This window comes from Mauremys reevesii, linkage group 18 (genome assembly GCF_016161935.1).
Source record: "Mauremys reevesii isolate NIE-2019 linkage group 18, ASM1616193v1, whole genome shotgun sequence".
NCBI classification, from domain to species: Eukaryota; Metazoa; Chordata; order Testudines; family Geoemydidae; genus Mauremys; species Mauremys reevesii.
The window spans coordinates 7457600-7483082 of NC_052640.1; the positions used below are offsets into that span (position 1 = coordinate 7457600).

The window sequence follows — 25483 nt, forward strand, 5'->3', positions numbered from 1 at the left end:
CTGGGAACCAAAACCCAGTAACATTAAATTAGCACACAACTAACCAGAAAGTGAAAATGACTACTCCATTTTTAGTTGTATGAATGAAATACAAAATGTCAACCAACAGCGTAAATGGTAAGTAAACTAGTTTTTTTTTAAACTTTCTCCCTACTAGTAACAGGGGAAGAAAAAAATATATATGATTTTTATTTTGACAGTGCCCCTCTACAACCCCCAGATTTTTCAAGCAATCGAGCATTTACAGAAGAAATGCAATTATATGTATGGAATTTAGCTTTCTGTGACTGCAGCTAAGTATTTTATATACAATAATGACAATTATTTCTTAAAGTAATAATGTGGAAATGCACGACTGGCTTCCTCTAGCCATTTATTCAAGTTATAGTTTTGATATTTAAAAAAACAAACAAACAAAAAAAACCAACACCCACAAATATTCAGAGAAGGATTCCTTATTTAGGCATATTTTGCAACCAGGCTATTTTCTCTCTTCTTTTGGTATATACACTCTTTACTCATCCACTTGGTCTTGAAAATATTCATCTAAAGTAGCAGGTTTCTCTTCTTCATTTTCCTGCCACAAAATAAACAAAGTAAATATTGGTTCAATTTTTCTCTATTACATCTATTCTATGACATTTTTATTGCAACAGGAATCACAACATTCCATAAAACAGGTAACAAGGAATGCCAAAAAGCAATCTGGTTTCTACAGTCCTCTTAGATACTATAGCTCCAAGGATTAGAGTGTAACAAATCTGAATCCAGGCAATCTGTATATTTAAAGAGTACTGAACAATTGAATTTCAAAATGGAATAAGAGGGGCGGATATTTATTTCTTCAGGATTCATGAATATCTGAATAATAATAAAACTAAGTATGGCTTTGATCTGAATGTAATGCATGTGTCTCATTAGAGTCTATATTTTAGATATTATTCTATAGCTCAAACAAAAGATATGGGCTTGATGCAGAAATTGTTGGTGGGATCCTTTGGCCAGTGTCATGGAAGAAGTCAAACTAGAAGATCCCAAGGGTCACTTCTGGCCTTAAAATCTATGATTCCATTAATTTTGAAACCTAGTTTGATGAGTAATGCAGCCCACAGAATGCATTTTTCAGACTTGCAGAACTATGCCAAGAGAGCTTTTCCATACCCATCCATTTTCATTACAGAGGTTAAATGTCACAGTTAATTCATATACTAAACTCTGCCCTGCTCAGTGCTGAAAATGCTGGCCAGCTCCTCTTTGGCTGCACAAATCCTTCTTGGCAGTGTCAGTGCCCATGTTTCAAAGTAACACCAACACCCTCTTAAACTCAGTTCATTACATTTAATTGATTGGGTTTTTTTTTTTTAAACTTTACATTTTAAAAGACAAAAGTGCTTTACCTTTGGTTCTTTAAATTCTAGATCTTCCCCGTACTGAATGGCAAAGTCTATGTGCTGCAGCACAATATTTATGCTTTCTTCATCAGAGTGATCATAAGGTAAAAATCGAACCATGCTGTAGTCATCAATCTGGAGGAAGGTTTTCAAAAGTATGACTCTTAGAGGATGTGATAAATAAATAATAAAGAACACTCAATACTCCAAACAACAAGCATTAATCCATACAAACTCTAACAAGACACAGATCAGTTGCTTTACCGATGGGGAAAGCAAGATAAAAGGCCACATAGCAAACCAGTGACAGAGTCAAGATTAGAATTCCGGAGCACCTGGCTGCCTGTCCTCTGTTCAGTTCACTACACTACACTGCTTACACATCAGGATCACTTAAATGTTATCTTTACTATATGGCTAACTTATGAGGTAGTCACTGGATGCTGGACTGAAACTCAGTCTGTGTGAGACTGAGCTAAAAAGTCCAATTTGTCAGCATTTACACTCATGAGTCTGAGAATTCTCTAGGTCAGTGGTCCCCAAAGTGGGGTCCCCAGACTTTTGGGGTTCACCATGCATTATGCAGGGGTCAGTCCCTAGAGCTAAGGCTGGAATGCACTGAAAGAGCATTCTGGCTCTTTTGCTGTATGGAGGATGCCATTTTGTTCTCAATATAGCATCCTCTACACAGTGTAACCTCCCATGCACCTTGTGAGAGAGGTCATGCTGGCAGGAGTGTTCCGAGAGCACTGAACACGGAAGGGGTTGAGGACATTTAGTGTCAGATGCTAAAGGGGTCCTTGATGGAAAAAAGTTTGGGAACCACTGCTCTAGTTCCCAGCAATATTAGTAAATCACTTGTATCAAAACATATTTTTTGAGAAAGATATAAATATTCTAGATACTGTAAAAATAAGCATGTGCAGAAAAATTAACCCTGATACTGTAATATTTGTAAATGATAAAGGATTGAATTTCAAAAAGTATATTAGGATAAAACACCAACACATCACTTACCAATCCACATATAGCTTTAGTCAGTTTCTTGAACACTGTGCTTTTTAGTATATTTGCAGAATCTTCGATCACAGAATACATATCAGGATCTAAATATCTGAAATGTTTTTTTGTTAACATTAAAAAAACAATTATCAAGGCTTTGAATAATGCATAGTACCTTCAAATCTTTGGCACCATTACTTGTGGTTTTGTACTTTTAATTAATTAATTTTAGAAGGGAACATATTTGCAAACGCTGTTTTAAAAATAGAGTTTTCTTACATGTATAAACATCATGGTTTATAAGATTATGATTTCTAGTACCAAACTCACTAAAGTTTTAATTTTCTACTTATAGTTTAAATTAATATTTAAAACATTTTTTGAGAGATTATGGAAGAAATGTAGATCTTGGTATCTGCATATAAATAAAAGGGACTATATTTTCACTAAAAAGAACAAGGAGTACTTGTGGCACCTTAGAGACTAAAAAATTTATTTGGGCATAAGCTTTTGTGAGCTAAATCTTCATCTGATGCATGCAGTGGAAAATACAGTAGGAAGATATATATATATGCACACACAGAGAACATGAAAAAACGGGTGTTGCCATACCAACTCTAACTAGACTAGTCAATTAAGGTGGGCTATTATCAGCAGGAGAAAAAAAACTTTTGTAGTGATAATCAGGATGGCCCATTTCAAACAGTTGACAAGAAGGTGTGAGTAACAGTAGGGGGAAAATTAGCATGGGGAAATAGTTTTTACTTTGTGTAATGACCCATCCACTCCCAGTCTTTATTCAAGCCTAATTTAATGGTGTCCAGTTTGCAAATTAATTCCAGTTCTGCAGTTTCTCGTTGGAGTCTGTTTCTGGAGGTTTTTTGTTGAAGACTTGCGACTTTTAGGTCTGTAATTGAAAATAATGAAGCAGGACCACCTCTAATTTAGAATTTGAACTACATAGGCAAAATCCTCTGTAAATGGATTCAGAAGGCTCTTACAGTTCTCCAAGACAATCTCCATCCATGTGTATATACACATACATGAAGAAGATCATCTGCAAAGTTAGCTGCAAATTATCAGAGGCTACATGGTAAATGTCTCAACAATTTAACAATTCCATCTGGCTTCCTCTCCCCACAAGTTGTCCCCAGAGACTCCATTTTCACTCTGGGAGGACACTAGATTGAATTTGTCCTGAATCTTGCCTCAGGGTGTCAGAACACAGAATACGTATTTTTCAAAACTTACTTTTCAATTTCCTTTTTAGCTTTCTTGCTCAACAAATCCATTTTGGTCATGATGTTGATCTGTGGAATCTCTAACAATATCATTGCACTGAGGGCTGCCAAGACACCGGAAATAAACTGACAAAATAAGAAAAGTGATTAAATTAAATACAGACACACAAATATACAGCAATAACTTAGGAGTTTTTAAAAGGTACCTAGTAATCACTGCAGTAAATATACTACTGCTGCATCGCAACAATGCACTACATTTCATGATACAAGGAAGCAGGTAGTGATGCTGCCCTCATATAGCTATGGTGTCACAACAAAACTGGAACAACCCCACCTTCCCTAGGACTAGAATCTTTGAAATAGTTAATAAATTATGAGCGCAGGTTTATGCTCTAAATGTTATTTATTTTAAAAAGGGCAAGCTCCTCTGTAAAGCACTTTAATACCTTCTGGCTGAAGATCTTACAAGTGCAGAATGTAAGTGGTATCCTAAGGACTTGTAAAATATAGCAGACACCTTCTAGCCAGGATAAAACGACTCTTGCGCCTCTAAGCCCCACACATAAAGTGACTACAATATGCTCGCTCTTTTTCTTCCCTAGGATAGATCATACTGTTTTTCTTCGTTTTCTTCTCTTTTCCTTCACCCATTAGCCCTCTTTTCCTGCTTTGTATTCTTAGCCTCCTTCCCTATACTTTGGCTACATCTACACTATAAGCTAGGGATGTGATTCCCTTGCTCACATACACATGCTCCTGCTAGCTTTCATCAAGCTAGCATGACTATGAACAGAGGCACAGCTGAAGTATGCCAGGTCTAAACCCACCTAAAATGAGTATGTACTCAGCATGGCTCAGCCGTGTCTCCGCTGCTGCTACCTGTGCTACTGAGGTTACACTGTTATTTATCCTTGTGCTAACTTGGTGAGAGGAAGCGCGAGTATGTGTACCTGAGCAGGGGAATCACATCCCTAGCTTGTAGCGTAGAGATAGCCTGTCTCTCTATTCCCTACCCTCACTTTCCCCCTGTTCTGTACTACACTTTTCTAATTACCCCATCAGCCTTTTCCGCCCAACCCTATGCATCTCCACACAACTCACTCCTACACCCTCATTTATAGGAATTGGCTATTTTACCAGAGGGGCAAAACTAGTGACAGATAGATATGACACATAGGAGGCAGAACAATGTCCAAGACCATTGCCAGGTCAGAAGCCAACCCACTAGTGGGGGTGGGGTTGATTCCTATCTCAGTGTGTCCCTGGACCTTACTTCCAGAGCGTCATTTTTCCAAGTGCCAATTTTCCTCATTTTACAGGTTAAGTGAGTGACACAGGGTCACACTGAAAGCAGTAGGAGATCTGGGAAAAAGACCCAGAATGCCTGACACCCACTTCCCACCCACCCCCTCTCTCTAACCATTAGGCCATAAACAATATTCAAGTTTACGTAAATGTAACAATGGAGAGTTCCAGATAGGTGAAAAATATTATGATTGTTTTTGAATATAGTTATTCACTTTCCCAGATTAATTGTCCTTCTGTAAATTATAAATCGATTGTAACAACCAAGTTTAAAACTGATACCTTAAAAGATTCCACCATAAACTGAGAATCAACAAGAAAAACTCCACAGACCCGGAATTCCCACTGCTGCAGCTGCTCCACCAGCTGTTTCATCACTGGCAAATGAGTATAGAGTTCAATCTGACCTAGGACACATACATAATTAATATGCAAGAATGTAAAACTAATGCAGAGACAGTGCCAGTATGTTAGTTCATAATCAAATATCATTATAACAGATAGGCATGGGATATTGCTATTAAAATTAGTGAAATCTAGCACAGAATGTGTGATCTTTCTTTTTAGATAATTCTACTTGCTCTTGGATAGATTTATACAAAAATAATAAGTGACTTTTTGGCACTGAACCACAGAACCATACAAAAAGATTTTATCTCCAAATTATCACTGCAAGCAAAAAACATCTAAGAGTTACACATCAGATAAGAAAAAATGAGGACACCAGAGTACAGAAGTTTGTTTACCTGGGCAATCAAAGAGTATATAGTCATCCTCCACATGGCCAAGACAATCCTCAAGCCAGTCAAAGTTTTTGGCAAAGTATTCCATGCAAAATACTAAACCACCATTGGGACCAAACCTTAAGGAGTCATCTTCCATAACATCATCCACTTCAATTAATTCTCGAATGTCTAGAATAAAAGATGTTGTTTGTTTTTCCAACACTGGGTACATAAATTCCAGAAGTAAATTCCTACAACAAATTTAATTCTCAAAACAAACACGACCAATTAAATTTGTTTCAGGTGCTAAACCAGCTCCCCCATCATCACAAGCCTTTTGCCAATTTTTGTGATTTTACAGTCACAAATTCCTATTTTTTTAAAAGCATTTTTCTTTTCCCTTTTGCCATGTGAAAAAAACCCTCAAACAATAAGAGAAACTCACTGACTATACAGGGGAAACAATGAAGCTGACTATTTCTAAGAAGTTTCTTAAATAATGCTGCAGATTCAGGAAGAATATTTTTGTACGTCCTACTAATACTGCCTCCAAATGCCTAAAATATATATATATGTATTACTCCTTGACTTAGGTTTAAAAAAAATTAGATTTAGAATCTGGAGAGTGCTGTCAATCAAACCAGAACAGCTTGGATATCCAGACAGGTTAATTTTAGGTAAATAAATTTTGAAGTGTCTTATTAAAATGTAAAAAAACTCAATGTTCAAGACTGATTCATCCTGAGTAAGAACTGTTATATTCTTTACCTGTTTTCAGCAGTTCTGAGAGTACGGGAAATTAAGAAAGCGTGATCCTAAGCACAACTCACCAGCCATCAGAGGATAATTGAAGTATTCTGCTGCAGGGTCTAGGTTAACAACTTGCACAGAGCGGTTTATGGCTGCACAATGCTGGACCATGTTGGAACAGTAAGTGCTCTGCAATTTAAATAGAAACCTTATTACCACACAGTTGAAACTACCTAAAAGGTGTTGCAATTTTAGATCTGAAAGGAGAGGCAACCGTCTAACAGTCAAAGCAAGGGGCTGGGAATCAGAACTCCCAGGTTCCATTCCTAACTCTGCCTGACTTGCTGCATATGTTGGTAAGTTACTTCCCCTCTATGCCTCAGTTTTTCTGGCTGTGAAATGGGGAATACTACCACCTCTGTACAGGACCTTCCAATCCTCAAACGAAAGGAGCGATGTAAGTGCAATGCAAAGGGTTATTTGTAGGTTACTTAGGACTATTTTCTCTGAAGAGTCACCACCACTTTACATTATTTCAAATTACAACAATCGCCAACAATGGCACATGGCAACTTCCACTGAATAGCTTTTAGGCTGGGGCTGCAGCTACCTGCGCCCATAGACCTTCATAACCCCTCCAGTTACCCTATGCACCCAGATACCCCCATGACCCCAATTACTCTCATATCCCTCAGTCACCCCAATCTCCTGTTGCCCCCAATTACCCCCATGCCCCTCAATTACCCCCTATCCCCCATTACCCCGACTACCCGTTATCCCCACACTCCCCAGTTACACCCCCAAATACCCCACCGGTACAAGGCAGGGAGGGGCCGGTCTCACCTTCCCACTGCCCGCCGGGCCCATGACCAGCTGAGCGAAGCGAGGCATGGCTGCCCGCTCAGTTCCCACAACGCAGCGCAACACAGCGACCGAGCGGCAGGAACTGGCTCCTCCACGATCCCGTAGCGTGGCGGACAGACGCTACACACACGCAGTTCCTCGGATACGGGGTCTCGCAGGGCTCAAGCTTCCTGCAGGGACTGAATCGCGCTGCTCAGCCAGTTCGCCCCTGCGGAGGAGCCCAAGGCCCGCTGAACGGATACCGTTGCTGGCAGGCCAAAGCGGGGTAGTTTGGTGAAATAGCCAAAGTCCTTATGGCTGTTGGCTGAGCCAGCCTTAGCCTCTGGGAGCTCCTGGGTCCCCGGCCTGTGCTCATCCCAGTGGTTCAGCAATGCCAGTGTAAACTGACTGCACAGCCCTGTGTGTGAGACTGTACATCCCCCTGACGGGGAGTCATTGAACATCTAGAGCCAAGGGCCACAGGAGATAGAGACCAGGGGATTTTGCCAGGTTCCTCCTATCAATACATCACTAAGTGGCTCCAGTAACTGTGTTATATTAATGGGGGGATTTGAATGTAGAGAATGGGCCAAATCCCATGGGCTGAGTCTCATTGGCTTCAGCGGGACTGCTCGTGAATTTACTGTGTATCGCATGATTCAATGCTGTGCGTGCACTAACAATCATGCTTCTGTTTATTGTTTCCCATGCTTCTGCAGATGTGGCCTTTAGGGGAACCCCATACACCCGTGGTTCTCAACCAGGCATGTGTGTACCCCTGGGGGTACGCAGAGGTCTTCCAAGGGGTACATCAACTCATCTAGATATTTGCCTAGTTTTACAACAGGCTACATAAAAAACACTAGCTTGGGCCTTAAAATATTGCAAGATGAGATAAAACGGAGTTGGCAATGTTGGTTTAAATACACCAAGCAAGCTTACCTCTGTCCCTTATCCTCTCCCTCCCCCCCACCACATGCTGTAAATTTCTCCTGTAAAATAGAGTCAGAGATATACCTTAGTACAGTGGTTTTCAAACTTTTTTTCTGGCGACCCAGCTGCAGTAAATTGTTGATGCCCATGACCCAACGGAGCTGGGGATGAGGGGCTTGGGGTGTGGGAGGGGCTCTGGGCTGGGGCAGGGGTGCAGGAGGGGGGCAGGAGGTCTGGGGTGGGAGGCAGGCTGTGGGGTGGGGATGAGGGTGTTGGGGTGGTGGAGGGGGCTCTGGGTTTGGGGTAGGGGATTGGGGTGCGGGCTTTCCTGCAGCGGCTCCCAGTTAGTGGTGCAGCGGGGGTGCTAAGGCAGGTTTCCTGCCTGTCCTGGCACCGTGGACCGCACTGTGCCCCGGAAGTGGCCAGCAGCAGGTCTGGCTCCTAGGCGGAGGCTCGCAAGTGGCTCCACGCAGCTCTCACCGGCTTTGTGACGTGTATTGAGACCTGTGGACAAAAAGTGCCAGAGAGGAATTTTTGTGTATTGTTTACTATGGCAACACTCTGGTTGACTTTGAACAGTCTGAGTGGGTCAGTCTGTAGTTATCCCCACTCACAAGGGAACAGGAGGGTGCAGAGATCACAGGTTTGCTGATCCTGTAGGGTGCTAGATCCCACTCTTACCCAGGCTGGGGGCACAGCACACATTCCTTCTCCCGCCTTGCGGTGCCACTAGACCCAGCACCAAGAGACGCGCCCCCTGCTGATTCCCTCTGGTATCATCCACTGTCTCCCCTCCAGGCGCCGAACCTAAAGAACGCACCTTAGCTTCCGAGCACCGCCCCCCAGTTCACGCTACGGCGGCCCTAGTAGCTCAGCACCTTCCCACACCGAGCGTCTCACTCTCACGTCGTCCCCTAGGAAACCAGGCTCCTCCCTTCCCTAACGTCACTCAGAGCGAAGCTTGGCTGCTCCTCCCCCTCGAGCTCTCGCGATAAGGCGGCGGCGCTCTGGGACGTTCTCGCGGTGCTGGTCGGGAAGCTGCATGTGCTGTTGGGGTCGGAGGCAGCAGCAGCAGGAGGAGCCGCCCCCTCCCCCCGAGACTGCGGCGTGAGGGGCCAGCCGGGTAATGAGCCCTGCGAGGCGGGGGCTCCCCGCGGGGACCCTTCCCCCAGCCTGCTCCGCGCCTCTTCCCACCCCGCCCGATATCCGGCACCCCTCCCCGTGAGACACCCTCCCCCCCTCCGGCACCCCTCCCTGTCAGACACCCCTTCCCCTCTGACCCCCGGCACCTCCCCTGAGACACCCTTCCCCTCTCACCCCCGTCACCCCTCCCCTGAGACACCCCCCCCCTGACCCCGGCACCCTCCCCTGAGACATCCCTCCCCTCTAACCCCCTCCCGGCACCCCTCCCCTGAGACACCCCTTCCCCCTCTGACCCCCGTCACCCCTCCCCTGAGACACCCTTCCCCTCTGACCCCCGGCACCCCTCCCCTGAGACACCCTCCCCCTCCGGCACCCCTCCCTGTCAGACACCCCTTCCCCTCTCACCCCCGTCACCCCTCCCCTGAGACACCCCTTCCCCCTCTGACCCCGGCACCCCTCCCCTGAGACACCCTCCCCCTCCGGCACCCCTCCCTGTCAGACACCCCTTCCCCTCTGACCCCCGGCACCCTCCCCGTGAGACACCCCTTCCCCTCTGACCCCCGGCACCCCTCCCGTGAGACACCCCTTCCCCTCTGACCCCCGGCACCCCTCCCCTGAGACACCCCTTCCCCTCTGACCCCCGGCACCCCTCCCCTGAGACACCCTTCCCCTCTGACCCCGGCACCCCTCCCCTGAGACACCCCCGGCACCCCTCCCCTGAGACACCCCTTCCCCTCTGACCCCTGGCACCCCTCCCCTGAGACACCCTCCCCCTCTGACCCCGGCACCCCTCCCTGTCAGACACCCCTCCCCGTGAGACACCCTCCCCTCTGACCCCGGCACCCTCCCCTGAGACACCCCTTCCCCTCTGACCCCGGCACCCTCCCCTGAGACACCCCTTCCCCTCTGACCCCCGGCACCCCTCCCGTGAGACACCCTCCCCTCTGACCCCGGCACCCATCCCTGTCAGACACCCCTCCCGGCACCTCCCTGTCAGACACCCCTCCCCTCTGACCCCGGCACCCCTCCCTGTCAGACACCCCTCCCCGTGAGACACCCTCCCCCTCTGATCCCCGGCACCCCCGTCAGACACCCCTCCCCCTCTGACCCCTGGCACCTCTCCACGTGAGACACACTCCCCCTCCGGCACCCCTCCTGTCAGACACCCCTTCCCCTCTGACCCCCGGCACCCCTCCCCTGAGACACCCCTTCCCCCTCTGACCCCGGCACCCCTCCCCTGAGACACCCCTTCCCCCTGACCCCTCCTGTCAGACACCCTCCCCGTCAGACACCCTCCCCTCTGACCCCTGGCACCCCTCCCTGTCAGACACCCCTCCCCTCTAACCCCGCCCGGCACCCCTCCTGGCACCCCTCCCGTGAGACACCCTCCCCCTCTGACCCCGGCACCCCTCCCGTGAGACACCCTCCTCTCCTCCGGCACTCCTCCCCTGAGACACCCCTCATCCCCTGTGACTCCCCGGCACCCCTCCCGGCACCCCTCCCGTGAGACACCCTCCCTGTCAGACACCCCTCCCGTGAGACACCCCCTCCTCCTCTGACCCCCGGCACCCCTCCCGGCAGACACCCCTCTCCCCTCTGACCCCGGCACCCCTCCTGGCACCCCTCCCCATGAGACACCCTCCCCCTCTGACCCCCGGCACCCCTCCCTGTCAGACACCTCCCGGCACCCCTCCCCGTGAGACACCCCTCCCCTCCCGGCACCCCTCCCCGGCACCCCTCCCGGCAGACACCCCTCCTCCTCTGATCCCCTCTGATCCCTCCCGGCAGACACCCCTGCCCCCTCTGACCCCGGCACCCCTCCCCTGAAACACCCCTCACCCCTGTGACTCCCCGGCACCCCTCCCGTCAGACACCCCTCCCCCTCCTGACCCCGGCACCCCTCCCCTCTGACCTCCTGGCATCCCTCCCCTTCAGACACCCCTCACCCCTGTGACCCTGCCTGAGCCCCTCCTTCAGACACCCCTCACCCCTGTGATCCCCAGCACCTCTCTTCAGACACCCATGTCCCCTCTGACCCCGGCACCCCTCCCTGTCAGACACACACACCCCCATCCCCCAGAACCCCTCCTTCAGACACCCCTCACTCCCTCTGACACTGCCCCCGCACCCTTCCCTGTCAGGCACCCCTCACCCCCTCTGGCCCCTGGTACCCCTCCCCTTCAGACAATCCTCTCTCCCTCCCCAGCACTCCTCCGTTTCAGACACTCCCTCTGATGCCCCTGGCATCCTTCACCCCCTTCGGGCACCCTTCACCCAGCACCTCTGACCTCCCCTTTAGACACCCCTCCCTCTGGCGCCTCTGACCCCTCCTCCTGGAACCCCTCACTCCCTCTGACCTCCCTGGTAACCCCTCCCCATCAGGCACCCCCCATCTTCCCTGGCACCTCCTCCTGTTCAGTCACCCCTCCCCATCCTGACTCTCACCCCCTCCCTTGCCCCTCCCCTTCAGATGCCTCTGATCATCCCCCAGCACCTCTGCCCCTTCAGATGCTCCTCACCCCCTAGCCCCTTCCCACCCTGTCTCTGTATAACCCCCCCCCGACCACTCTCCTCCACTGCCAGCACTCCACCCCACCCCTATCCATCTGATCTGATCCTGCCTCTGCCCTGTCACTACCTGAGCCATGGCACTCTGCATCCTGATCTCTCTACTCCTCACCCCCACCCCCAACTTGGTTTGATCCCCCAGGTATGGCTCATCCTGTCTGCTTAGGGTGACCAGGTAGCAACTGAAAAATTGGGACAGGGTGGGGGGTAATAGCCGCCTATATAAGACAAAGCCCCGAATATCAGGACTGTCCCTATAAAATCAGGACATCTGGTCACCCTATGTCTGCTCCACCCTCCCTGGCATGTCCCACATTTCAGTCAACATGCCCAGGCCCCACATTGTTTTCCACTCCCCCCCCCCCCCATATGCCCTCAATTCCTGGACATTTCATGTTTCCTATAAGCACCCCAACATTTGTCCCAATCCCTCTAATGCTGATTATAACCATTCCATCTCTTGATGTACCTATAGTCCCCTCAAAACACCCACCATTCATCTTGACTGTCACAGCATAACACCCCACATCTCACTTCACCCCACCTCACCCTGCATGTTTCACTTCCACACCCCTCCTTTATATGCTGTGTATCTGTGCCCTTCCTTCTATCTCATCCTCTGTGCATCCACAACCTCATGACACCATCTCCCCATATGTTGCTGTTGTTACTTGTCCCTTTCCACTCTTTCCTGTTGCTTCCCCCGCCCCATCCTTGTAGCTACATGAGCTTTAATCTCTGAGCCTCCGCAGTCCTCTAAAATGGGCACATTAGGGAAGATGACTTACTCTTCATCCTCCAATATTTCAGCAATTTAAAACAAAAACATAACTACACTTTCTTTCCTCTTGTGGCCTGCAGGCTTGTGAGATGGCAACGGATACAGCTGAGTCCACAGTCCCTGACTACAAAGGAGACCTAAGGAGCAACGCCAGGTCAGATGCAGACTATCCCCTCCGGGTCCTCTACTGTGGAGGCAAGTGCTGAGGAGGCACTTGCATATGATGCCTCTGGTGCTGTACGAACGAGAATAGCTCAGTGCAGGTGGTGATAGAGAGATCCACTTCCAGCCATAAGGCTCTGCTTGCAGAACTGGGGGAAGGGTCTGCTTTTTGCACTCTGCAGTCTCCTCTCTGTAATGCTTCATGCTACGGATCTCTCTGTTTTTACTCTTAACCTAGCATTGGTATTCAAAGTACTGTCACATGGTGTGCACCTAGAGCATTTGTGACAGTACTTTGAATTTGTGGTGGGTTAAACAAGACTTCTCAATTGGCATGTCTGTTTTATGGCTTCCTATACAAGAAGAATGAGTTGCTCTCTTAAATTAATGGGCATCACACTTGGACTGTAAACACTTCTGGGCTGAGACCCTTTCTGTACAGAGTAAAGTCCCTATCACAAAGCAGCTCTGATCCTGATTAGGGCCTCTAGGTATTACTGTAATACTAGTAATAAAGTTAGAACTAAGGGAAGGAAATTCTCTGTACAGTTGGGTCTGCCTGCTTTATCCACTGTTGCATGATATCAGAGTCAAATATGGCCAGATTTAAAAAGGGACTGAATAATTTTGAGTTATTCAATATATATAGATCTATATATCACATAGTTGGCTAGGTGAATTATGGGGCTCTGCCCTTCTTCTTGGATATTGGCTTCTCCCGGGGACAGCAAAATTAAATAGATGACCCAGTAATCTCCTGTGGTAAATATCATCTGCCTCAAGGAGAAGTGGTGTCTTCTAATTTTGCCTGAAAGATCTGGGCACTCTCTGCTCTTTCTTCTCCCTGGCCATAGAGATTACTCTCATGCTGAGCCTTGAGTCTAATGCATAGTGTCTGAACAAATGACTAGTAGGAGAAAACTGAAACTCTGGTTGACCTCAAAAAAATAACATCATTTTTGTGGCAAGAACTTGGTGGTTATTTCACTGGTCTTTCATCCTCTGGATCCTGGGTTTAAATGATTTAGTTCTGTAGCACTATAGATGTGTTTATGACTTGACAGGAAAAAGCCCTGTTGAGGTGTTTCCATTTCAAGTAAACCTAAATGATGTCTAAATCTTGACTTTGGTCACAAATCAAGATGTGTTGGACTTATTTAGTTTTCACTCACCTTGGAGTACCTCCCAGAATCACTTCCTAGTTTGGCGCAGCTCAGGAAGGCCAGCATTGCAATACTAGGGTTGCTTCATGCTCGGATGGCATTCTTATTGCTAAGCAAGTGAGAAGATTCAAAGCTGTGGTCACTCTGTGCTCTCTGAGTTAAGGAAGTCATCTTGTCCTGAGCTGAAAACTTCCTGGTTTTTATCATTTTATGTTACAGCCTCATAATATAGCTATAGGATTTTATATGTGAAGTGTCAGATATGAAAGGCTATTAAAATTTGTGGTTGAGACGCCAACTGTTTAACTGCAGTAGCTCCAAGAGATTCAGCCTCACAATTCTTGATTCTGTATTATACAGACACCAGTGTTATTACCTATGAGTATTAAGAGTGCATATGAAGAAACTGCATGGTGTGTATTCTTGAAAACTGTGTTATGATGGGCTCGAGGGACAAACACCCACTAGATCACTTTGTCCATCCCTCTTGCTAGGGCAGGTTGGGTCTCTACAATGCATTGTGGTCTGCCTTTCCTGAAGCTTGAATTTAGGGCCTTTAGACTGAGACAAATGCGTTGGTTTAGTGTAAAATAGGTGCAGAATTATAGAATATAGATTGTATATTCACAGTGGCATCTTCATTTTGTTATTCCTGCATGTCCAGTACTAGGACTGTAGGTAGGCAGCATGATTCAGTAGTAAAGAAAGGTAACCACTGTAATGTAATGGATAGGGGAAAGTGATTTTTAGAGAGCTGATAAGACAGGGTATATGTTCTCTTGTTTTTAGGATGTGATTTAGTAGATAAATTTAGCGGAGAGGCACAACATTTTGGTACCTTTTCAGAACTCAGGGCTGGGTGCTGAGTTCCTAGCAGAGCAGTGTGGTTAATAGATGTAAATGTAGTGGCATAAAGTCACCCAAAGATTAAAATGACAAAAGGATTGTTCTTGATATGAAATATTAGTGGGTGGGGAATTAAATTTCTTAATAATCTTCTTCTTTTCCTTCCCCAGTCTGTTCATTGCCAACAGAGGTGAGTTCATTTCACATTTGGATTTATTCTCCCCTCTCCCAACCGAGTTCTCCATATACTCCCTATGGGGATTCTCGCTGCCCTTCTCCGCCTGCTATACTTCAACCCTTAAAGTTCTGTGCTGCAGCCACTATCTGGCTGAAGAAGAATGTGCAGATCTCCCTTGGAAACGGTCAGTGTTGATCTAGGAGACACCATTGAGCTATACAAGATGACTTTCCTCCAGGCTCCTGGATAGCAAACCGAGCACCTGCATAGTTTGTCTTGCCCAGCCCCTGTTGGTCTGAGGAATTGAACGTGTCTCCTGTAAGGTGGTGCAGAGCACAGTCACTAATCAATTAGGCTGATCCTATGTTACTTGCTTCTGCTTTTTTTCCTGCACCCCATCCTAACTTCTCCACAAATCCAGCTTATACACCCGCTCCATTTCACTCCACAATCCAGACCTAAAATTTTACTGCCAGCTAATAAATGAAATCAACAAAAGTGCATGTCCCTAAGCAAAGTGAAGAAATAGCTTGCATTTTACCTTGCTGCTAATTTGCCTGTTAATCAGACTCTCACTGTGTATTAGTGATATATTTTGTAATTTCTCAGATAACAATTTATATGTGGCCTTTTCCCCCCCTAGTACTGTGAATACATGCCTGATGTGACTAAATGCAGACAATGGTTAGAGAAGAATTTTCCAAATGAATTTGCAAAACTTACTGTAGGTAAGAATCTTTCTGTATTTTTCCAGTTGATCAGGGCTTGTGACCTAAAGACTGAGGGTTGCATGTGTAAACAAACAAAACCCTACATCCTTTGAGAATGTTATATTACGGTACACTGCTGAAATTGAACATTCTACTTCTGTCCATTCTCTGATCTATGTAATTGTATTGTAATAATCTTTACCTCCCTACTATTCCTCTCCCTTCTCTGGTCATGTTAAGTCTAAAATTTAGATTAAGCTGCCTAAGGGAGGTGGTATGTCGTTTTATAGCTTCTGTGAAGGCCTTGTATATTTTTGGGTGCTGTAAAATAATAGCTTGACAACATGTGAGAACATGTAATATTATGTCAAATAATGTCTAACATGACATATACAGATTCCTCCCAGGGATACCCAGAAATTTCCTATTGCACCCAGTCATCTGTTCAGTTAAGATTACATCTAGAATTGCTATTAACTGAACTGGTGAGTGAGTTCAAAGTTAAACTACCCATAGGTGGAAAAGTAATAAATCCTATCTATTGGGATTCTAAACAGGAAGTATTACTGGTGAAAATAAATGTTTAGAATGGAAATGTGTATTTGGAACATGAATGACAATGTTGATACTAATCTCTCTCTCCTAAAAACTATTATATGGAGAGGCTACTTTGGAATGGTGAATGTAGCCTGAGGCTAAGGTTTCTTAATGTTTGATGTCTTATTTGTGCAAATGTGTTGTGTATGGCATTATATCACCACATGTCTGCAGATGGGATACTGCAATGATAGAATAGGCATTAAAGTAACATCTTATGAAGCCTGAGAATTACCTTGCAGATGCAATATGTCAGACATGTGGGAGTCCTACTTATTACACTTTTATTTTTTTTTTATATATAATAAGAAAATTCACCAAAACAGGAAACTGGATTTGGAGAAGGTCAAGGAACAGCAGGAGAAGAGGAGGAGAAGAAAAAGCAAAAGAGAGGCAAGGTCTAAATAGTTGATTGTGGTATTTAATCTAGCCCATAAACTTAGAACCTGTCTTACATATGCAGTTTGTGGAATCTGTCTACTTTGGGATCCTTTTTCAACCAGCTGAAATGCACTCTAGTACAACTTCTCAACCTTTTGGGTCATTTTATAAAACTAATTTATTAGCTGTGGAGGTAATGGTGCACAAAACAAATCCTGTACATGAATACAGTATTCCTGCAAATTGGTGCAGATATATGTTGCACAGTGCTGAGAATGTTAGGCAGCCTGGCAAAAGAGTCAAGGTAGTAACAATACCAAATGCATATAAAAGATGCAAGTTGTATTTCCTGGTCATTCATATAAGTCCTATGTCATCCAAAGGGTCCAGTCAACACTAGGGCTCCCTTGTGCTGGGTGCTGTACAAAGATGTATATGGCTGACAGTCTCTGGACCAAATAACTTGTATCTGCGTGAGATAAAAGGGCTTCAGTAAAGCTGAAAAAACAGGAAAATTTGTAGTCATGCATTAGACTGCAGGGTTGACTAAATCCAGTGTGAATACTATGATAGTGAAAATGTTACCTGCTTATAACTGTACCAAAGGTTTGCTGTAAATGCTGCATTTTAATACAGGAATTAACTCTCTCTAATTGGCTAGGTGTGAGTATATATTTCTCAAAACTATTTTAACACTCAGTACTGAAGTCCATTTCCTGCATCTGTAATGTTTTAACCCTTTTCAGACTTAATGTCCTTTGGTCAATGCTGTCATAAGTAGGAATAAGAAATAAAAAGTAATGTTACAGCCTTAGCTGACCGTGTATTAATGTTCCTTGTAATACTGTACCTTTATGGCATGATTAAGACAACTGTGAGAGATGTTATATTATCAATATAGGTACAACACAGCAATGTTGTACCTATATTGATAATATAAGATATTATGCAACATATGAAATGTTTATTATAATTGTTGTATGGGAATGTATATAGGTTTACAAATGGAGGTAAGGGTGACGACAACTTTTTCAAAATTACTAAGTGGAAAAATTGGCATTTCAGGTTCTTACCTTTCTGAAGTGCAAGTGCAATATATGAAATGGTTACTTAGATACTCATTTGATTTTTGTCCTGTCTCAAAGGTGGAAGGGGTCAGATAAAACAGAAAAAGAAGACTGTACCACAGAAAGTTACAATAGCTAAAATTCCTAGAGCAAAGAAGAAATATGTCACAAGAGTGTGTGGCCTTGCAACTTTTGGTGAGTTTGCCAAGTGAACACTTCATTATTCTAACTGCATTTGCTTTTGACCATTGAGTTATATTAACTCAACATTTTTGTTGGTTCATATTAGCAGGAAAAAGTTCAGCAACAAACTTATTTTGAGTCACTTTCTCTTCCTGCTCTTGATTTCACTCTTCTGTCCTCATCCTACTATTTCTCTGTGCTCCTGTCTCTGCTTCTCCAGACCTCTGTCCTTAAAAATCAACTTCAAGCAATCTTTTTTTTTTCTTTATCAATAATTCCTTCCATGCCCAGACATGGCCACTACCTGTCTTACATTTACAGTCTGTTAGATATCAAGTGTCATGTACATTTATGATGCTATATAAATGATTTTAATGGATGTGAAGAACTACCAAATCTTATATCCTTTCTCTGGTTACAAAGGTCCAGTTTCAAATTCTTAGTAGAATAAAATATATTGTCAGCAGCCCTCATTCATATATTTTCCCTTTTTTAATTATTTCATATTTTATCTTTTTGTTCCCTTTCCGCTTGAAATGCTGTCTTCTAAGGTCCTTATTTCCACTGATTTTGTTTTTAAAAATAAGCAAAGACACAGCAAGGGAAGTTATACCTGTCTATGTCAATCTCAATATCAGTATGCATTTAAGTCAAACAGTCTTTGTTCTATTGTGTATTTTGACTTTTTTAAAGTAACAGTGCATATAGATAAAAGCAATTTGCTCTCTGTCAATACATATTTGAATAAGCTTATGAAAACAAATTATTTGAATGGATTTCCACACAAATTCTTGGGATTAAAAATGCTCGAGTGTATCTCCTAATACAATCCGTAATCAATGAAATAGACAGTTAAAGCTAGAGTGTCAACCAGAGCAGCCTCCGTTCACTCATCGTTTTACTATCCAAACATCTTAACACCCACACTGAACTTCCTTTTATTTCCCATAGTCCTTTAAAAAGGCAAGCTTTACCCTTGGCTTTAACATGGTACTCTTTCACTTAGAGTACATAATATGTGTCCGTGAAATGTATCTTAATTTCCCTGAGATCACAGTTAAACTTTTGTGTGTGATTTATTTGAATTGCATATTGAGTTAGAAGAAACCCAAATTTCAGGGAAACAGTATCAAGCTTTAAAAAGGGAGCGTTTTTAATTTTCTGCTGCAGAAGTCATTTACTAAAAATGAAGGTTACTCACTGCTAACCAGAATTATTGGAGATGGGCTCTGCACATTCCCCCAATGCAGCGCTGCACCATTGGTTCACCCCGAGAGTGGGAACTTGTAGAGACCACGTAGAGAAGAAATAGTAGAGAAAATTAAAATGTCCTTTGAAGAGTTATGCCAAATTCAGAGAATAAATGTTCCTGAAATATGTTACACACTTACGGATCTGATTTAACTAGAAACCTTGGCACAATCTTAACTATGATGAAACTAGTTGCTACTGATATCTTCCTAATTAAAGCCAGGTTTAAATTTTGGGTGTTTAAGCTAGAGAAGACATTATGATATTGACTCTTTGTTCTATACATTTCTTCTATATAAACAGAAATTGATCTGAAGGAAGCACAAAGGTTTTTTGCTCAGAAATTCTCTTGTGGTGCCTCAGTAACAGGAGAAGATGAAATCATAATTCAGGGGGACTTTACAGATGACATTATTGATGTAATCCAGGAGAAGTGGCCTGAGGTAAATGTAAAAGTGACTTATTTTTATCACATCATGGTCATAAAATTACTAGTTAAGTCATGAGGCTGTAGCCCATGCTCTTGTGATACGATTCAGAAATTGTTTTTCATTTCCACCCTGGCCACAGGTAGAAATGTAAGATACCAAACTAAGGGCCAGAGGTTTACCTTGATATGTCCACTCCTAAACAGTACCTAATCCTTCATAAGAACATGACACCCAAATATCCCCTCATTTTCCAAAAACTACATAATTATCTGCTGCTAGGTGCTTGGATACTATAGTGATGAAGGCCACAAATAGCTGGATAAATATAAAATCTCCATGATTTCTTCCACACTGTTCCTTGTGTGTGGAATGTCTCCCCAGCTGATCACATTCCTTCTCAACCATATGTCTGTTGCTACCTATGAGACATTAGCTAATGTTTAAGTAGTGGGACTGAGATTCAGATGGTTCAGAAGTGGTTTGGGTTCTGTTGATGTAATTATAACAAGACATTTTTATTGGCTTGTACCTGTGTCTCTCTCCTGCCCTTGTACATTGACTCTTTGTTGGTGCCCATTATGCAATGGATTCTCTGACTGGCCTTGTTGATTTCAGTGAGGCTGTACATGGACCCAGAGATCCATTCATGTAAAATTCATCACAGGGTGAGAGCCTTAAATGGGAAGCTCTTCAGGGAGTCACTGTTTCTGTAAAGAACCTAGCACAGCAGGGCATAGTAAAAAATGCACACTTTTTTTTTTCACCCCCCACTTAAAGTAATATCTGTTTGTTGTAGGTGGATGATGACAGCATTGAAGATCTTGGAGAAGTGAAGAAGTGATTTTTGAAAGACTGCCTTTATTTAATTACATGGTTATAGTTGACAGAGCCAAAGCAAGGCTTCTAAATGCATTTACTCTGCAGTAAAACTGTAGGGTGTCCTTACCCATGGCATTTTCACCATTCTATATAGGCTGCTTGGTTTGTTTTTTGTTGTGACTTTTTTGCCAAAGTTCAACTGGGGGTTCTATCATGCTCATGCATGAAGGTAGGGATTTAATTAAATAAAGTTATTGTTCCTCACTGACTGAGGCTATTGTCTCCTTACAGCTGTTTTTATTTTTGTAACAGAATTTAATGTTTTAAGACCTGATTCAGTTAAAATTAGGGCTGTCAAGTGATTAAAAAAATTAATCGCACTGTTAAATAATAGAATACCATGTTTTTAAATATTTTTGAATGTTTTACATTTTCAAATATATTGATTTCAATTACCACACAATACAAAGTGTACAGTGCTCACTTTATTTTTGATTACAAATAAATTCTCTGTAAAACACACAATAAATAGTATTGTTCAGTTTGTAATACAGTACTTGTATTAGGTAATCTCTTTATCATGAAAGTTGAACTTACAAATGTAGAACTATGTACAAAAAAACCTGCATTCAAAAATAAAATGTACAACTTTAGAGCTTACAAGTCCACTCAGCCCTACTTTTTGTTCAGCCAATCGCTAAGACAAACAAGTTTGTTTACATTTGCAGGAGATAATGCTGCCCGCTTCTTGTGCACAATGTCACCTGGAAGTGAGAACAGGTGTTCTCATGGCACAGTTGTAACCGGCCCCGCAAGATGCGCTAAAGATTCACATGTCTCTTTATGCTTCAGTCACCATTCCAGAGGACATGCATCCATGCTGATGACTGGTTCTGCTTGATAACAATCCAGAGCAGACCGACTGTAGTTTCTGCATTGGAGTGTTGCCCTTTTAAGACTTCTGAAAGCAAGCTCCACACCTCGTCCCTCTCAGATTTTGGAAGGCACTTCAGATTCTTAAACCTTGGGTTGAACACTATAGCTATCTTTAGAAATCTCACATTGGTACCTTCTTTGTGTTTTGTCAAATCTGCAGTGAAAGTGTTCTTAAAATGAAAATGTGCTGAGTCATCATCCAAGACTACTATAACATGAAATATATGGTAGAATGTAAGTAAAATAGAGCTGGAGATGTACAATTCTCCCCCAAGGAGTTCAGTCACAATTTATTAACGCATTATTTTTTTTAACTGTTATCAGCATGGAAGCATGTCCTCTAGAATGTTGGCCGAAGCATGAAGGGGCATAAAAATATTTAGCATCTCTGGGATGTAAATACCTTGCAATGCTGGCTACAAAAATCCCATGCGAACGCCTGTTCTCACTTTCTGGTGACATTGTAAATAAGAAGTGGGCAGCATTATCTCATGTAAATGTGGACAAACTTGTTTGTTTTAGCAATTGACTGAATGAGAAGTAGAACTGAGTGGACTTGTAGGCTCTAAAGTTTTGTATTTTGTTTTTGAGTGCAGTTATGTAACAAAAAAAAAAATCTACCTTATAAGTTGCACTTTCAGGATAAAGAGACTGCACTACAGTACTTGTATGAGGTGAATTGAAAAATACTGTTTTATCATTTTTACAGTGCAAATGTTTGTAATAAAAATAAATGAGCAGTGTATACTTGTGTTGTAATTAAAATAAATATATTTGAAAAATGTGGAAAAACATCCAAAAATATTTAATAAATTGCAATTGGTATTCTGTTTAACAATGCAATTAATCAGGATTAATTTTTTTAGTTAATCTTGAGTTAATGGCAATTAATCAACAGCCCTAGTAAAAATGTGTTCTCACTTGACCCTTCCACCACTTTCAAATGATCCAGTTGGAAATCAAAGTTTGATGCACTTACAGTGGTGCAACTCCTCTAACTTGAGTGGAGTTATTTAAATTGGAGTAAATGAAAAGTGAGATCAGAAATGGGCCTCAACAGATCTGTGGAACCTAATAGTTTCATATTAAAAGGGTTGATAGAGCAAGGAACACTAAAGGAATGTAAGACACTGAAGGACATGCTGTTTGCAACAAATACTGTAAGATAAGATTTGTATGACTCCTACCAGCCAAATGCTATATTGGCTCATGGTTAGTTCACTTAATACATACGAGTCTGGAATAAACAGTATCTGCAAATCTGACTTCTGGTTTGCTGCTAGTATAAAACTGATAGAGTTCAAACCCGGACTATAGTCTTAAAGATAAATGTTTGCTGAATTTAAATACAGTGCTAAGTAAGAAACTGAATTTAAGGAAAAAGTATTGTGAATAAATGTATCAACCTGTCTGAACAACACACACTAGCTCTTCTTTCAGCTTTATACTATGAAACTGTAACTAGTTCTGTCAGTCATGTAATAAAAGCTGAATTATCTTATAGAAAGACTTAAACTGATTTCTTAGTAGTATTAGCATGTAGCTGGCTTGAGAGAAATTCAAATTATGGTTAAGCCAAACCACCTCTAGGCCTAGGGGCCAAATTTCTTCAATCTAGGCATTATATTGCTGTTGAAAGATTTTGCTTCAGCTGACTGTAGCCACACCTTTGTGACAAACAACTAAGTAACTTCATACCAAAGACTTTTCCTGCTAAATGTTTTAGCACAGGTAGTCTGTGAATTGATGGGTCAGAATTGATGTTGGTACTTGAGTGTTACGGAATTTCTCTTTGCAACTGTTATGTTCAAACTCTTAATAAAGGGGTGGTAGACTTGCAACATATATAAAATAGCAGCTGAAGCTTCTCTGATAAAGTGGTTTTAAATACACCTAATGTGAGTCATCACAGTGTATAAACTGATAGTTGTAATTCATGTAATGCCCTGTATCTGACAAGCAACAACGGCCCTGATGTTACTGTTTTACTGTGTTCATGATATTAGTCACCTTGTGGCAATTTCATATAGGTGCCAGGTTCTGTTATATGTCTTATGAATTCAGTTTCAAACATATATTTTATATAATTCTTCTATAATTCCACCAATTACACTACTGGCTCATGGTAGAAAAGCTCAATACTGTAGTTCTAAATCCCTAAAGTATTAAAGTACAAGAATTTTATCTTAAGACACTAGTTTCATGTAATTATAAAATTAGATAAAATTAAGTGCAATTAGAAATAAGTAGCCATTTATACTTCTAAAAGTTAAATACAGTTCCTTTTTAAGCTATGCAAAAACTAGATGTTTCAGCTCTTTGTCCCACTGCATGAATGAAGGGCAGAAATGGAGTAACTTCCAGTTCTCCGGGGTAAGAGATTCAAAGGAGTGCCTCAGCCTTCCCAATTTCCAGTGCAAGCAGCAGCCCTCAGCACCTAGGCAGTTGGGACCAGTCGATACACGGTACATGGCTTTTGCTTTGCATTGACTGTGTCTTTTCTGTAAAAGCCTGGGAGAGGCATGGCCCAGGTACTTTTAACCTTGCTGTAGCTATTGTGGTCCTGTTTGCCCCGGCAGGGGCTAATCTCTAGGATTTTACAATGTGATCACTAGGGCAGCATGGCACCCTAGTGCCCCCCTGGCCACCTCCAGGGGAGAATGCACCCAGCTCTGCAGCGCAGGCCCAGACTCCACCCCTCAGGTGTGGGCACCTTAGAGCGGAGCAGGGCTGGCCCAGTGTCTGCATGTCCCCGAAAGGTGGAGGGCTGCACCCAGAGGTGAAAGTAAGCCGGTCCGGTCCGGCTTCTGCAGCTGGGATTAAAAGGGCTCTGGGCTCCCTGCAGCAGCAGGGAGCTCTGAGCCCTTTAAATCCTGGCAAGGCTCAGGGCTCCCCGCAGCCACAGGAGCCTTGAGCCCTTTAAATTCCAGCTGGAGCTGCAGTGGGGATTTAAAGAGCCCGGGTCTCCCAGCCACTTCTGCAGCTGGGAGCCCCTGGTGTTGTGTATTTGGTTGTCATGTTTTTTGTTCCTATGGCAACTGAGTTAGATTATTAGGGGATAGCTTGGCCAGTTGAGTGAGCTGTGTGTCTGTAAATAAAATGGTAGTTTTGTTAGCTGTCTGCTGTCTGGCCTCAAGTGATTTCTTCCTAAACCAGCTGCCCCCAAGGATATACCACCTGGTTGATTTAAAGGCCCTGGGGCTCCCAGCCACAGCTGGTGCATCATCATTCATTCATGCCCGTCACCCCAACCGCGACTGACAGGCAGATGGCCCCAAAGGACCTCTCTGGTGGAGTTACAGCTGGTGCCCCATGGCCTTTTAAACCTTGAGAGGCTCCGCCTCTTCTGGTTGAGGCCACGCCCCCTCAGGACTCTGGCAGGCAAAGCCTGTAAATTACTTTCACCCCTGGCTGCACCCCCCGCTCACGCGCCTCTCATCTCACCCCCGGTTTTCCGGCAGCTCCCGAGAGAAGGGGCGGTCGCTGGCCGGGCAGTTAACGCCTAGAGGGGGCTGGAAAAGTGGCCGGCAGGGGGCAGCCGTACCATGGCTCCGCCCCCCTCGGTGCTCCTTGGCCAGACACGGCCCCAAGCCGTGGAGCAGGAGTTCCAACAGCCCCGCCCCCCGAGCTCGCGCTGAGAGGGTGGAGCCTGCTCGCGACCAACCTCTTTAACCGCTCGCGCGGGGTTCGAACTTTTCCGGGGAACGGGTCCCGCGCGTGAGCCGCATGACGCAACCCGATAGGTGGGGCTAATGGAGGCCAGAGGCGGGGGCTGTGGGCCGGCTGAGGCGGGAGAGCTGCGATGGAGGCGGCCGTTAAGCTGAACGGGACTCCGCCGCCGGAGGTGGAGGTCGAGGTCTGGGGCTCTCCCTGCTTCAGCTGCTGGAGGGCAGCCAGGAGCTACAAACCGCGGTCCGGCCAGACTGTGTAAGTAGAGCGCGCGGGGAGCGGGATTCGAGTTTCCTATCGGCTGGGGGGGCTGACGCGGTATCGCTCTCGTCAGGCGTCCCCGCTATTTTCCCGGCAAGGTGGCGACCCTGCCCAGCAGCCTCCGAACGGGGGCGCCTCTCGGGG

General features: G+C 44.3%; 3 protein-coding genes and 1 long non-coding RNA gene across 12 annotated transcripts in view; 2 read left to right on the plus strand and 2 right to left on the minus strand.

Annotated features, from left to right (window-relative positions):
- Positions 1 to 14091, minus strand: GPN3 (GPN-loop GTPase 3). Of its 4 annotated transcripts, none has more exons than XM_039504685.1 (9): positions 14020 to 14091; positions 8674 to 8697; positions 6498 to 6606; positions 5689 to 5856; positions 5225 to 5349; positions 3645 to 3760; positions 2409 to 2505; positions 1398 to 1526; positions 1 to 577 (listed from the first exon to the last, which is right to left on the minus strand). In XM_039504685.1, the coding sequence occupies exons 1-9, from the start codon at positions 14074 to 14076 to the stop codon at positions 515 to 517; spliced, it is 888 nt and encodes a 295-aa protein (XP_039360619.1). In that variant the 5' UTR covers positions 14077 to 14091; the 3' UTR covers positions 1 to 514. The 4 variants fall into 4 exon arrangements, with proteins under 4 accessions (XP_039360619.1, XP_039360622.1, XP_039360623.1 ...); XM_039504688.1 differs by lacking the exon at positions 14020 to 14091 and adding an exon at positions 8875 to 9039; XM_039504689.1 differs by lacking the exons at positions 8674 to 8697; positions 14020 to 14091 and adding an exon at positions 8278 to 8330.
- On the plus strand, positions 8818 to 20746 carry DENR (density regulated re-initiation and release factor). Of its 2 annotated transcripts, none has more exons than XM_039504690.1 (8): positions 8818 to 8836; positions 12766 to 12880; positions 15027 to 15046; positions 15678 to 15762; positions 16651 to 16734; positions 17868 to 17984; positions 19527 to 19666; positions 20451 to 20746. In XM_039504690.1, the coding sequence occupies exons 2-8, from the start codon at positions 12775 to 12777 to the stop codon at positions 20493 to 20495; spliced, it is 597 nt and encodes a 198-aa protein (XP_039360624.1). In that variant the 5' UTR covers positions 8818 to 8836; positions 12766 to 12774; the 3' UTR covers positions 20496 to 20746. The 2 variants fall into 2 exon arrangements, with proteins under 2 accessions (XP_039360624.1, XP_039360625.1); XM_039504691.1 differs by lacking the exon at positions 8818 to 8836 and adding an exon at positions 9167 to 9316.
- On the minus strand, positions 16883 to 25044 carry LOC120386000. The gene is made up of 2 exons (XR_005589475.1): positions 24854 to 25044; positions 16883 to 17191 (listed from the first exon to the last, which is right to left on the minus strand). It is a non-coding gene; the product is annotated as an uncharacterized LOC120386000 (long non-coding RNA).
- The window catches only part of CCDC62 (coiled-coil domain containing 62), a 21423-nt gene continuing 20791 nt past the window's right edge, over positions 24852 to 25483 (plus strand). The window contains exon 1 of one of the 5 annotated variants that reach the window (XM_039504680.1): positions 24852 to 25336. The gene's annotated coding sequence lies outside the window, so the exon portion shown is untranslated. The remainder of the gene's footprint in view (positions 25337 to 25483) is intronic. The other 4 variants (XM_039504678.1, XM_039504675.1, XM_039504681.1 and 1 more) reach the window with 4 other exon arrangements.